This window comes from Camellia sinensis, chromosome 2, assembly GCF_055761805.1.
Source record: "Camellia sinensis isolate YWXY chromosome 2, ASM5576180v1, whole genome shotgun sequence".
Lineage (NCBI taxonomy): Eukaryota > Viridiplantae > Streptophyta > Magnoliopsida > Ericales > Theaceae > Camellia > Camellia sinensis.
The window spans coordinates 26,099,930-26,114,464 of record NC_138962.1 but is presented as its reverse complement, the minus strand read 5'-3'; the positions used below and the strand labels follow the sequence as shown (position 1 = coordinate 26,114,464).

The 14,535-nt window shown below is 31.6% G+C and overlaps 1 protein-coding gene across 1 annotated transcript; it reads right to left on the bottom strand.

Annotated features, from left to right (window-relative positions):
* Positions 1–6,400: 6,400 nt before the first annotated feature.
* On the bottom strand, positions 6,401–10,798 carry LOC114318221 (Protein kinase superfamily protein). The gene is made up of 7 exons (XM_028265081.2): positions 10,040–10,798; positions 8,882–8,986; positions 8,608–8,730; positions 7,710–7,880; positions 7,485–7,614; positions 7,176–7,385; positions 6,401–6,712 (listed from the first exon to the last, which is right to left on the bottom strand). The coding sequence occupies exons 1-7, from the start codon at positions 10,621–10,623 to the stop codon at positions 6,593–6,595; spliced, it is 1,443 nt and encodes a 480-aa protein (XP_028120882.1). The 5' UTR covers positions 10,624–10,798; the 3' UTR covers positions 6,401–6,592.
* Positions 10,799–14,535: the final 3,737 nt, after the last annotated feature.

The following is a 14,535-nucleotide window of genomic DNA, read 5'->3' as shown; positions in this document are numbered from 1 at the left end:
GCAAAATATTTAAATTGAGTGGATCTGAAAAGTGAAAAATATTTTGATTAAAATATTAAAAAGTTCACTAAAAATTTAAAAACTATTTTTGGAAACTCCAAAACTAAGTAAGTTTTGAATTTTAAATTTGTAAAAATTATTTTCATTCCAACAATATTTTCACCGTGCCTTCAGACATGAGTATACCCTAGTTCACTTATAACTAGGGGCAGAACTATAAATTTTATCTGGAGGGGCCAACATGTATATGCATAAAAAATATTGAGTTAGTTTAAGGTTTAAGATTTAAGTACATTACTAATTGAACATAATTTCTTACATAAGCATTGTCAAAGAAGTATTTCATGAGAGAATTAAATAAATCTAAGGAATATTTTTTTTTGTTTTTAAAAATTTTGAACTACTAGAATTAAACAACTATTTCAAGCTATTTTATTGAATGATATAATTAAGTAAAGAAGAAGTGAAAAACGCTTAAGACTCTTAAAACATAACTTCAAATTTACACTCAATGACGTTGAATATTACATGCTAGTTGATTTATTTAGAAATTAATCAATTAAAGACCTAACTCATGTCATATTATTGTGGATAAATTTAGGAATAAATTTCAGGTTCTCTAACCTTACTCATAAAAAAGTGTACACACCATTTTTTTTCTTAAATTTAAAAAAAAAAGTGACATATACCTCTTATATTAATAAACTTGACTCGATAAAATTGATGTTGTTATTTAAAATGTAAAATAATTAGAGATCATTTTTATTATAAATTGTGAAATATTAACGAAATAAAAAACTAATAAAATAATTTTATAAAATCAATAAATTATCCCATTACATATTTTACAAATATTTATAAATATAAAATTAATAATAACTTATAACAAAATTGAAGGGAGCTAGGGCCCTCTCAACCTCTATACAGTTTTGTCATGTTTCTAACATGTTTGCCACTTATTTTGTTTTTGTAAAACAAGTATAACGCAGCGGGTAAAAATATCAGATCATACCTTAAGTGATAGAGCCTGAAACGAAGAATTTTGTGAGTAAATCAGGTGCTTCAAAAATGCGAACAACGAACTTTCAACAGTGGAGTGATACCATAATATAAGTATCACCCACATAAGTCACAGTGCAAAGGCTGGATTGTTCTCATAATGGGGGAGAGTTCGAGAGAGAGTTTATAAAAAATGTTATGGGTAAAAACCACATAACGTATCTGATATCAATATATTATTCAAATATATAATCAGATATATAACCATATATATCAATCTATCCATATCAGTTGATATGATAGATATAGATATCAATAGTGGGTTATCCAAATAGGTTTTGAATTCAAATTCAAAACTTACATAGATAAGGGTCAAAGGTCATGCCACATGGGCGCCCAATTTTTAATAGTTCTATTTTTTTAAGTTACCTCATTTTAAACTGTCTTTTTTATCATATGGTCACAATTGGAGAGATACATCATGCGATGAAAATAAAATTTAAAATAAATTATATTTATTATTAATAAATTATTTTATAAATTTGAAATAATTATCTTAACAAAAATTAGTATAATTTACCTTCAAACTTAAGATAATTAATGAAAGTTTTGGACAACTTAGATGGAAAATAATAATTTTTCTCCAATTTTGTATCATCAATGTGGTGGACCAATTATTTGATGTACAAAATGCCCTACTTTTTTTTTTTTTTGAACAAGGGAAAAAGGAAGCTCTATGGTGTCATCACAGCCTCCGCGGGACCTGGCCCCGGGGTAGCCGGTTGCCAGCCAGATTTAACCCAATCCATAGAAAGGGACTCACCACCAAGGCACCAATGGAGCTCAACTACACACCACAGCTTAAGGACAAGGGTCGAGCGGAGTACAGGGCAAGCTCACAGCAGAGATCACATTGCCCCCCCAAGGAATCGACCATGGCTCAACGCTGAGGAATGAGTTGCATTCTCCACCAGGCCACCAACCCTGGTGGTTACAAAATGCCCTACTTATGGAACCCTTTTAACACAAGGCTGTCCTGTTAAATGAATATATAATAATTATAACTTACTCGACTCCATATAAGGTTTTTGAGTGAATTAAAAGTTAACAAATGCATTGACTTTAGTAAAGAACTTAATTTTAATTTGTCCCACATTTAATTTTTGAGATACTTTTTGTTAACAGGTAACCTTGTTTGGTTTTGATTAATTTTTTTAAAATTAAAATTTTTATTTTTCATATTTTTGAGTTTTTAGTAAAAAAATTTAATATTTTAACCAAATTTGTTACTTTTTAGATATACATAACCTAAATGTACCTAAAAAGTAAAATATTTATAAAAAAAAAATTTAAATCAATAAATACACAAGAATATGAAAATGTACTGAACTTTTATATTTTTGATATGGATTTGATTTCTCTTAAGTCGTCATCTTAACTTGATAGAATATTTGGGCTTGGTAGGCCTATTTTAGGACCAATTTTGGTCGTTCAAACCGTTCGCTTTTTAAAACTCGTTAAGTAAAATATTTATGCAAAAGATAAGATTATTCAACATCGATGTTTGAATAATATTTATTTAAAAAAAAATGAACGACAATTATAATTTTAAGAATAACTATCTACTTTTTGTAATACAAATTTGATTCAAATATATAGTTATCGATATCTGATCATCTTAATTTTTGTATAAATATTTTACTCGATGAGTCTTACAAAGTGAATGATTCGGATCACCAAAATTGATTTCAAAATGAATCTATTAGGCTCAAACACTCTCTCAAGTTGAGATGACCAACTTGAGACAAGTGTTGAGAGAAGTCAAACCTTTTTTAGAAGTATTTATTGAGTTTGTTAAAAGTTTTTTTCATAGATATTTTATTTTTGAAGTATATTTACATTAATGTCTCATTTGGCAACTTTTAGTTTGAGCTAAAAAGTCAAAAAAATCACTATAAGTTATCACATCGCTCTTTTTATTTTTCTGAATATCTTTTCGTAAAAAAAGTTAAAAAATTACTAAAATAAATTGTTTCCAAACAAAGCCTAAGTGTATCTAAATTTTTTTTTTTTTTATAAAAAAAAAATCTTATAACAGCATAAAAAAAAAACTCAACAATGATAAAGAGCTCTAAAAATGATCTCTAAAACCAGCTCTAATGAGCTGACAGTGAAGAGAAAAGAAAAAAAAAAAAAGAAGTTAAAATATCACATTAATAGGTGAAACCCACCTAGAGAAGAACTCTAACTATACTCTGTATTTTTCACTAGCTAAAGTACGAAAAAAGGATACTCTTTATTTTATCTAATTACTTAAGTTATTGTGTTCTCCAATCATACTATTTATTTTAGCTAATCATTCAAATTAACTTAATTAATTTTTAAAACAAAAAATAGTAATTGCTGATATTTTACTAATATAAATTTGTAATAATAATAAATTTCCTCATACAAACATACAAAACCTGTAGTAGAATGAGGAGAAAAAAAAATACAAAATAAGTTATTCCGTAATTCATCAAACATAATTGAAAAAACATATAAAATTGCTACATACACATATACATATATAAAATATATAAAATCTCAAATTCAAGACATAAATATACAAAAAATCAATATATGCATACATATTTATTTGGAAAGCCTTTGAGGCTCTTCAATTGTAGTCACAAAAAAAAATAGGATGATAAAGTAACTAGTTCAATAGCCAGCCCATTAAAATTCAAAATTAGAATTACATTGATTAAAATACTTAACAAATCTTTTTAAACTATCGCTTTAGAGATGCTTAGAGTTCCTAATTTAGGACGCTTAAACATTTTTGAAAATTTTTTAAGAATAAACCAAACAAAATGATTGCTGTTATATTTCAGGTCACAACCAATGAAAACCAGTGTTGAGCAGGCCGGGAGAGATGTTGTCCTAATAATGTTGTCTCATTGTTATGCGGCACCGGAACATGTCAATGCAGAGGGCCCACTCATATGTTATCAAATGTCATTTAAATGGTTACATCGGCTCCACCATGTTGGGATTATGAGTATCATGATTTTCTGATGGTAATGACGTGTCCCCATTAAAACGAGAAATAATTCTTTGTAGACACGTGTCGATATTAATGAACATCAATATATATTTTCAGTTATGCTTCATATGGCGCCCCAGTGACGTGGCGCGCCCCACTGGTCGGAAATCAAAAAAAAAAAAAAAAAAAAAAAAAAAAAAACTGTTTTTTTGGCCAACCCCCAGCTGACACCTCACTGGGTGTCACCCCCAGCTGGGGGTAGGAAGCTTTTCTGATATATTTTGATGTTTAGAGGTTATTTAGGATGATCTAATAAATATATTTTTTGACTTTTTATAAAATATGAGTTAAGTTTGAATTGTTATATTAGAGAAGTAATATAATTTAAATAAGATAATATAATTTAAATAAAATAATCATTTTTTAACTTTTTCAAACATGTCAAATCAATCCTTAGTCGAATATTAAAAAAATACTTAGGAGCACTAGAAATGGAGCACTAGAATGAGCACTAATGATGTGGCAGTAGGCTCCACTCACTTTCTATGTTTTGTTTCTTTTTTTTTCTTCTTTTTTTTACCATTCCTAATACATTAGTACTATTAATAGTGTATTTTTTAATAGTCTAAATCATTGTTGAATATTAAATGCCACGAAAAATTACTGGATAGACTAACGATGGATTGCAATATTCGTACATAGTTAGTTAATATGTTTTAAATGTTAAAATATTTGTTAAGTCTTGAAACGTCATATTTTATGATTTGAGATAGTGGTGTTTTAAAAAGTTGATAATAAATGAATTTTTTAATTTTTTTTTGATTTTTTTAATTTTTTTTGTATAAAAAAATAGAAAAATAATTTGACTTTAAAAAGTCAAAAAAACTACTCTCCCCATCTTAAAATAATAGTTCTTTTTGAAAAATCTAACTTTTTTTGATAGTACAATTATTGCACTTTAAAAAAATTATGGCCTTGTTTAGTTTGTGTTTCTTAAAAAATTTTGAGAAAAATTCTCTACAAATAAGTTTTCAAAAGTAATTAAACCAAACAAATTTTTTCAAATTTTTTTTTCAAAACTTGTTTGGTTTACAAATTTTCCAAACAAATCTCTCTCATACACATCAAGTCAATTACTTTTTCTAAAACTCTCTCTTAAAATAATTTTTCAAAACATCTTTTGAAAAAAAACTAAACCTAACATATTTCTCTACAAATTACTTTTTGATAATATATTTTTTTGAAGAATATCAATGTCATAATTGTACTTTTTATGTTAAGAAATTTAAAAGAATGACAAAATAAGAAATTTATATTATTTAAGAAATTTATATTATTTTTGTACTTAATTTTTAAAAAGAGATTAATATTTGAGAATAATAAAAAAATAGAATTTGGGAGGGAGGGAGTAACTTTTTACTATATTGTCAAAGCTCTCCATAATTTTATTGGTGCAAAAGCAATAACTTTTTTGTAATAAAAATAAGATACTTTGAGTTGTCATCATGACACCTGTGAACCCAAATCCTGAAGTAACCGATTGCTAACAATTTATAAGAAAAGATCCACTGCCAAAACACCAACAGGGCTCAACAAATTAAGAACACCAATTAAGTTTTTGATCAAAACAAATTAGGATGGAAGAGGAGACATATAGTGTCATTTATTAATTTTGTATGCCACATAGACTATCCACATGACGGCACAGCACGTAATTTTCAACATCGCATTTTTTTTTCCCAAAATTGAAGGTAAATTTATTTTAGGAGTACATTAAAAAAAATTTCAAAGATTGAGAGTCAAAATGGAAAAGAAAGGCTGTGTTTGGTGTGAAATTCTAATTATGATTTCACATTTATATTTAAGTGTGACGTTTGAATATAACTTTTAAAAATTAATTTCACATTTACTTTTAAAAATTCGTTCCAAATGGGGTTCTGAATTTTAAAATTTGACTTACCCGGTCGTTTGACGTCCGGTCGGTTTGACCAGAATAGTGTTATTTTTATTTATTTATTTATTTATTTTTAGGACAATTAACACCTGTTATTTTTATATTTTAAATAAAAATATTTTCGAAATTTTTTTAAATTTTTTATAAGCTTTGAATAAAATTTTAAGTTGTATGTTTGATAATGAGTTATAAGTTTTTTAATCAAATATCATATGTCATTATCAAAAATTCCAAATCTAATTCAAAATTCTTTTCAAAACTTATAACCAAACAAATTTTCCACACTCAAATCATAATTCCAAACAAAAACTTAAAAAATAACTCTATTATCAAATCATAATTTTAAAACTCTACCAAATGCTACCAAAATATTTGAAGGGTCAAACTGATAAAATTATGAAACTTAAAAGGGCCAAGTGTAACATGGAAATCAAACATATATATTTACAAGGTTCTGTTGAAAGTCTTATAACATAGATCATATAACAAAAAAATGTTTTCAAGGACTATAGAATGAGCAACAATGCAATTCCTCCATGTAGATAAGAAAAAAAAAATACAAGGTACAAAAATATTTTACCTTCCCATGCCGTGTCCTGAGCAGAAAATAATCATCTCCATTTCGACCTTTGGGCGTCGCCACCCACCACATCCTTTGATGCAACCGGAACTTTACTAGTAACAGCGGCCTCGGAACGGAGAGGAGCTGTCTCTTTGATTGTGCGCGGTTCCTGCAAAATATGAAGCAATTTTCACTGAATTGAGATAGACAAATGCAGAAGACAACAAGAATTGAAAGGATATAACCCTCAAAATAAAACCGATTTCACTCTAATTTACCATGCCGAATTATCAAATGGATCAGAAATGAGAATTGATGTTTTGAGTGTTTCATTATAAAGTAGACAAGGGGGAAAATAGTGTGGAATTACTATTTTACCAACCCTACAATCTTAGTTTTTAATCAACGAATCAATTGCTTGCTTCGTCAAACGCGGAATATTAAGCATCAGCACACACCAAATACCTCTTTCCAACTACTCTGACATAGAGAAGTAAACTAATAGTCACTGACAACTATTTTCCTTTTTACTCTTTTTTAAGTTCAAAGTTGAAACTATATAGCTTATCAAACTAACATTTAGAACACTACTGCACAAACACATCCATGACCAGGTGTGGAAAAGGGCTTACAGATCGGAAAGGAAACTCATCTGCCTCCAGCATATGTACAATTTGCCCCATCTTTGGCCGCTTATTAGCATCCAAATCTATACAGCGAAGGCAAACCAACAATACCCGCTTCAAAGCTCTTGGAGAGGGTTGTACTTGAATCAGGGGATCCACAACCTCCTCCCCACGTCGACTTGCTACCATTCCTTTAAACCAATCAACCAAGTTCATCTGATCCAATTCAAAAAGAGAAACTACAAAGATGTTATGATCAATACCAAAAAGAAGAGATAGACAAACAAACAAGAGAAACAAAAACAATTTTTTCACCTCTCCAGGTGCTCTCGAATAATCAACTGGACTCCTTCCTGTAATTATTTCCATGAGCAGAACTCCAAAGCTATATACATCACTCCCCTCGTTGAGCATACCTGTATTGGCATACTCTGGAGAGACATATCTGCAACAGAAAAATGAGAATAACCTAATAATATTATAGGAACTTTAACCAGCTACTTAATTGACCTTATAGAGGAATTCCAGAAAAAAACAGACCCAAATGTTCCCATCACTCGCGTAGTGACATAGCTTTTCTCGGGTCCCAAGAGCTTGGCCAGTCCAAAATCTGATACTTTTGCATTCCATTTTCTGTCCAGAAGAATGTTACTGGATTTTACGTCACGGTGCACAACTTTGGGTTCTAATCCTTCATGCAAATAGGCTAGTCTGTGACAGAAGCAAGGCATATAACAGTTCAGGCAAGAGAAAACAGAAATGAAGAAAACAGAAAAGAAAAAGAAAAAAAACCCTACTGTTTTGAAACAGAAACCAGTCATACAACAGTTCAGGCAAGACTACAAAATAGAAGGCAAGACAAAAATTACTTGAAAGATGGGCCACAGATAAGATAGGTAAATGACAAGAAAAGTGAAACCATTTCAAATTCCATGGAATATAACCAATAGAAGATATTTTCAAATAATTAAAAATTTTGAATACCTTGTGGGAAAAAAAAAAAACAACAAAACAAAACAAACACAAATAGAAATTTATAATGGTTATAACAAATTAATTAATTTGGGCCAGAAACTGGTAATTTTGGCCAGTACATTAGAAATTATAAAGAATTAGTCTTATTCCTTACTCTCTGCTTTCTTTAAGCAGTATTGTATGGTTTTATTGCTCATCTTCAAAATGTGGGGTCTCAATTGCTATCAATAACAGCAGCAAACTCGTACAGGCCGGTGGAGCTTTGTTGAATTACAGAGTCAGTAAAATTATACCGCAATCACTTTTTAAGGCAAAAGTAAATTCAAATATTTCTCATCTGTAGTTACAATTTATGATTTTAGAAGTGAAAAATCAAAGTCCAGTTTTGACTGATCATTCTCAACTAACATCAATTAGGAGCTAGGACACCCATGAAATGAAAAATGAAGCTAGAATATCTCACCCTTTTGCGGTTCCAACTGCAATCCTCATTCTAATATCCCAGGTTAGAGGACTAACAGGCCCTACATCACCATGTAACCATTGCTCCAAATTGCCATTGTCTATGTACTCATACACGAGCAATCTGATTGGGCAGTAGAAGTTGCAACAGTCATTTTGGGGGGCAATAATAAGGAATTCTTTTATGCATTTTTTTAAAAATTTATATAAATATTCTTCTATGCATATTCAGTAAGACAATACGATAAGGAAGCCACAAGGCCAATGAAAATTACCTTCTAGCACCTTCTGCACAAAACCCAACTAGACCCACCAGATTCTTATGCCTTACTTTTCCAATTGCTTCTACTTCCACCTTGAACTCCTTCTCTGCCTGCCCCCTTTATACAAGACGATCATAAAATGTGAATAACACATCCAGAAACTTATGATTAGTAGTAAAATATTGATGGTTAAGACATTGCTGAGACTTCACACACAGGGAAGAAAATTTTTATTACACAATCTTGAAGCATAGTTTTGAAGTTATAAAGCTTCATCATATCATATAACGAAACACATTTCCGAATCTTCTAAGTGTTGTCCAGTAACTCATTAAGTTTCTAAAAATTTGCACATCTAAAAATTCTAAAATGTGGAAAAATATATTAGCAATCCCACATTGTAATCATACTTCCTAGAAGGTTGCCCATTAGTAAAAGTTCACAACAACTTTCCTGGTTTCAGGAAAAACGAATTTACTATTGGTCACATGAACATGGTTATATATAAGAATCCAGCAATTTTCTCCATCTCTGCTTCAGGTGACACGTGCTACACCGGGAATAGTCTATAATTTCTCATTTATTTCAGAGAAAAAAGTAACTGATCATAATTTATATTTTTTTTTGGAATAACTGGGTGTCCGAGCCAGTTTGTGCACATCTCGAAGGGCTGAAGTAACTAGTCCATAATTTGACAGCAATCAAAAATATTTTTTGTTATGCCAAATTCAGTAATACTATTTTTTAAGCTAAATGAAAATCATTCTATAAGATAAAAACTTAATCTGGTTCACAAAATTGTTATTAGAATCAAAACAAATCTAATCCATTTACTCCAAAAAAAAAAAAATTGCAAAAAAACAAAAGTGAACAAATTCTACAGCAAAGCAGAGAAAATAATGAAAACTACTAAAGTAGGTAGATTAAAAAATTAAAGAAGACAATCATAAAAAAAACAAAAGGGAATAAAGAACAAAGTAAGAGTTTACTTTTCCTAATAAATACTTAGTAAATAAGACAAATTCAGTTACCAACGCCGACATTATATTTCAGATCTAAGAAGCTCAGATTATATAACACCATTATAGACTCTTCCAAGCTGTACCAACAAAAATCAAAATTCAAGAAAATTTCAAAAAAAAATAATTAAATAAAATTGAAGCGACTCACTTGTTGTTGAGGAGGCTTTTCACAGCGACCACAGAGGCATCATGTAAAACACCTCTGTATACAATACCATAACCACCTTCACCGATCACATTCTCAACAGCAAATCCACGTGTCGCAATCTCCAGTTCCTTCAAGCTGTACCACCGCCCCCACCCGATGTTCATCCCCTCCGCCGACACCGCCGACGACGACGTCGTTGTTTCGCTCTGGCTTCCACCTGACACGTTGCTCTCAGAACTCCCTTTCTTCTCCTCAATCTGATCAATCCCGATCTCGCCAATTGCCTTGTTCTCTCTCTCCAATTCCCCAATTTTACAGTTCTCAGCTCGATCCGAGTCCTTGATTTCGCTAACATCCTTGCAGAACAGAGGTAACATGCCTGAACTGTGCTTCACGCGCATTCCTCGACGTTTCGAGCTTCGATTCGAACGAAGCCAAAGAAGGATCAAAACGAACACTATAATTAGGCAAACAAAGCATAGTCCGATCACAAGGTAGAGTCTTAGCCCGAGAAATGGCGTCTTGGAGTTGAGACTGTGGAACAGAGAGGTATCGGAGCTGTGATGATCGTCGGAAACCACCATTGTTTCCGGCTAGATGAGGGAGAGAGAGAAAGAGGGAGAGAGAGAAGACTATGAAATCGCCATTGGAGAGAGAGAGGGAATTGGGAGAAGGGAGAGTGTTGAGTGATTGAGAAGGTGAGAGTGCTAAAATATTGGAAAATTTGGAAAAAGCAAATATGCATTTATTTTTTTATTTTTTCTTGTTCAACGGATAGAAAATAAAAAGGGAAGAGAGGACTTGTGCTTTTAATTGGGTCCGAGTTTTAAAGATATTACGAGAAGGCCACTGTGAATTTGGTCACGCATTTTGCCTGAACAGAATATAACATAATAATTCATCTAAAAAATAAAAAATGAATTACTTCTCTCAAAATTGTACTTTTAATTGTTTTGATATTTATTCACACATTTTAAAAGTATGTAAATAAAATCAAAATCTTAAAAATATTTGAATACTTTTAGTTGTTTTAATATTTGTTCACATACTTTAAAAGTTTCTGAATAAAATCAGAGTTCAATATATTTAATGTGAGATTCTGAATTTTTGAAGTATTAATACTTTAGTAGGAGATATTGGTTGCAGTTTGGTGGTGAGATTTTTGGATGAGAACCTAACTTATTTCCTTATCTTATCTCTTTTTAACTCTATCTCATTAGTATTCATCTTCTTGTGAAATAGATTTCTGTTTGGCAAGGAGATTTGGGGCTATTTTAGCCATAAAAAATAAAATAGGCTATTTTAGCCACAACAAACAAAGTATCACATCCAACCCATAATCATTACACTCTTCTCTCACAAAAACCATAATCATTACACTCTTCTCTCACAAAAAATGCCAAAAAAGTCAAAAAGTCCTTCCCAAACCAAACTTTTTAGCCCAGGCTAAAAAAACTAAAAAAATTAAAAAGCCAACCCACTTCCCAAACGGAGGCTTACTTTTCTTCCTTAGGCTTCGTTTGGGAAGAAGGATTGGGGTTATTTTAGGCACAAAAAGACAAAATAAACTTTTTAATCTAATAAGACAAAATATTACATCCAACCAATAATTATTACATTCTTTCTCTCACAAAAAGTTTAAAAAGTCAAAAAGTTCTTTCCAAACGAGACTTTTTAGCCCCAGGCTAAAATAGCTAAAAAGTCAAAAAGCCAACTCACTTCCCAAACGAACCCTTAGTAAGCAAAATCATTTTTATTTTATTTTCTCTCCAAGTTACTTTCTTTACAAGGAAAGTTCGTTTTCTTTTTCCCCAAGTACACCTCTTTTTTGCCCACCAAGTAAACTTTTATTTTATTATTTTTTTTCTTTATTTTGCCCCAAGTATCCTTGCCTTATAAATTGTGCCTTTCATATCCTTTAATTCCATCTCTTCAAAGCTCTGCCTTTCTTCTCTACTTTCTGCTCTCTCTCTCTCTATTTGTGATTGTAGGTCACGAGTCAAGGACTGACCAACCATCTCTGGAAGCCCACTGTGAGTAACATTCTTGTAAAGATATGTTTGTATAAATTATGGTCAAATCATTATATGACAAAGATATGATTTACTAAATTGTTATTTTGCTATGTGAACGAATGTCCTGTTTGTGAATCTACCATGGCATCAACAGATAATCCCAAGTCATTGGGGACGACATGTAAATACGAGTCCATGACATATACATAATTATGAGATATCGTTGGTCATTTCATTGTGGTGATATGTGTTTAATCGGTATCCAAAACCGATTACTCTAGTCGAAATACGTTATGATATGTTCTGTGGGATGTACCAATATTATATATGATATAAGCCTGATATGACCAATATGTATGATTTGTTTTTTGTATATAATATAACTTGGAATTCGTTCACTAACCACTTTACGTTAATGTTATTCATGAGCTTTAACTCACTGTTTTGTATATATATATAGGTAAGCGTCATGGAAAACCATCTTAGGGAGAGAGTCGAGTCACCCTTTAAAGCCTTACGAGTTTTGGTGCCTCCGAGTTGAGGCTAGGTCGCGAAGACCGTTGTATAGTCTTGATCTTATTGCCGAACTTTTGTTTATATATATAAATCCATGAATGATGTTTTTGTATGTATGTATCGTACAGTGGGTAAATTAACGTTTATATACATCTGAATTTGTGCATATAGATGTATAGCTCAATGGATTATTTTTTGTCTTTATATTATAAGCTTCCGCTAGCCCCGTTTATTTTGATTGGTACAGGAAGGCCTTTGGTAATCGCGGATTACTGGTCGATTACTTTACCGACCCTTATTGGGCGGGGTTTGGGTTATAACAGAATGGTATTAGAGCACGAGTTAATTTACCCACACACGTGTCCAATTGAGCTATAGGATGCCTTTAAAAAATAAAAAAATAAAAAAAATAGGAGCATTGCATTAACATTTGTGAGTGTGTGTGTATTCTATGAGCACATATTTGAAATGAAATGAGAATGTAAATTATGAGAACTATTGCCTATGTTGATTATTGCCTCTGTTTATAATTAGACCAATGGAAAGAATGAGCAATGCAAATAAGTCTGAATATTCTGATGCAAGAATTGATCGGTTAGAAAGAATGGTAGGAATTTTAATTGAACTAGTGAGACAACAACAAGAGCAAAGACAACAAACTTTACCTCCTCCACCACTAGTCCAAATAGAGCCAAACAACAATGAGGATGTTATTGTTCTGACACAAAAGGTTAACAAAATAAAACCACCGGAATTTCTCGAAAGCATTGAACCCCTAAAGACTGAAGCCTGGATATTTGAGATCGAAAAGATATTCGACGTATTTCTATGCTCAGAGGCCCATAAAGTTTTGTTGGCAACATTTACTTTGAAAGAGGAAGCCAGACGATGGTAGATGTTGGTCCAGAATGATAACGAAGCTATGACATGGGAACAGTTCAAGGAAATGTTTAATGAGAAGTATTTTCCGCAGTGCTTTCGGGATCCTAAAGTGGCAGAATTTGAACAACTGAAATAAGGCAACATGACCATAGCCAAGTATGAAGCCAAGTTCATGGAGTTAGCCTGATACGCACCTCACATGGTAGACACTACTTTCAAAAAGGCTAGGAAATTTGAAAGAGGGCTTAATTTAGATGTACTCGATTGGGTCAACGTTTTAAAATTACCAAAATATGTAGATGTGTTAAATAGAGCTCTCTTGGCCAAAGAAAATATAGTTACATTGAAAAAGCTCACATTATCAACCAAATGGGAGAGTAAGAAACAAAAGAAGCAGAGAGTTGACATAACCGGTGATTCAATGATTTCCGTAAATGGCAATTCATAACCGGTGATTCAATGATTTTCGTAAATGGCAATTCAATCCGGGAAGACAATGGCATACCTACTTGCAAGGAATGTGGAAAACAACATTGGGGCGTTTGTCGTCATTTGTCTGGAGTTTGTTTCAAATGTGGAAAAACAGGACACTTAGCCCAATTTTGCCCACAAGTTCACCCGAGTACCAATAGACCCATTGCCAGTATGATTAGATCTACCTCTGTACCAAGAACAAATGCAACTGCTGCTTCAAAGGGGAAAAATCTTAGACAAGGAAGGGTTTATACTCTAGTTCCAAAAAATATCCGGTAGACTGAGACAACTGTTGCGGGTACTATTCTAAGTTGAGCAACATGTTTGTGATGAACTGTGAAAGCGTTGCTAGACCCAATTGAATTACTAGAATTGTTAATTTCGAGGACGAAATTTATTTAAGGAGGATAGAATGTGAGATCCTGAATTTTTTAGGTATTAATATTTTAGTGAGAGATATTGGTTGCAGTTTGGTGGTGAGATTTTTAGATGAAAACCTAACTTATTTCCTTATCTTATCTCTTTTTATCTCCATCTCATTAGTATTCATCGTCTTGTGAAATAGATTTACTTTTCTTCCTTAGTAAGCAAAATCATTTTTATTTTACT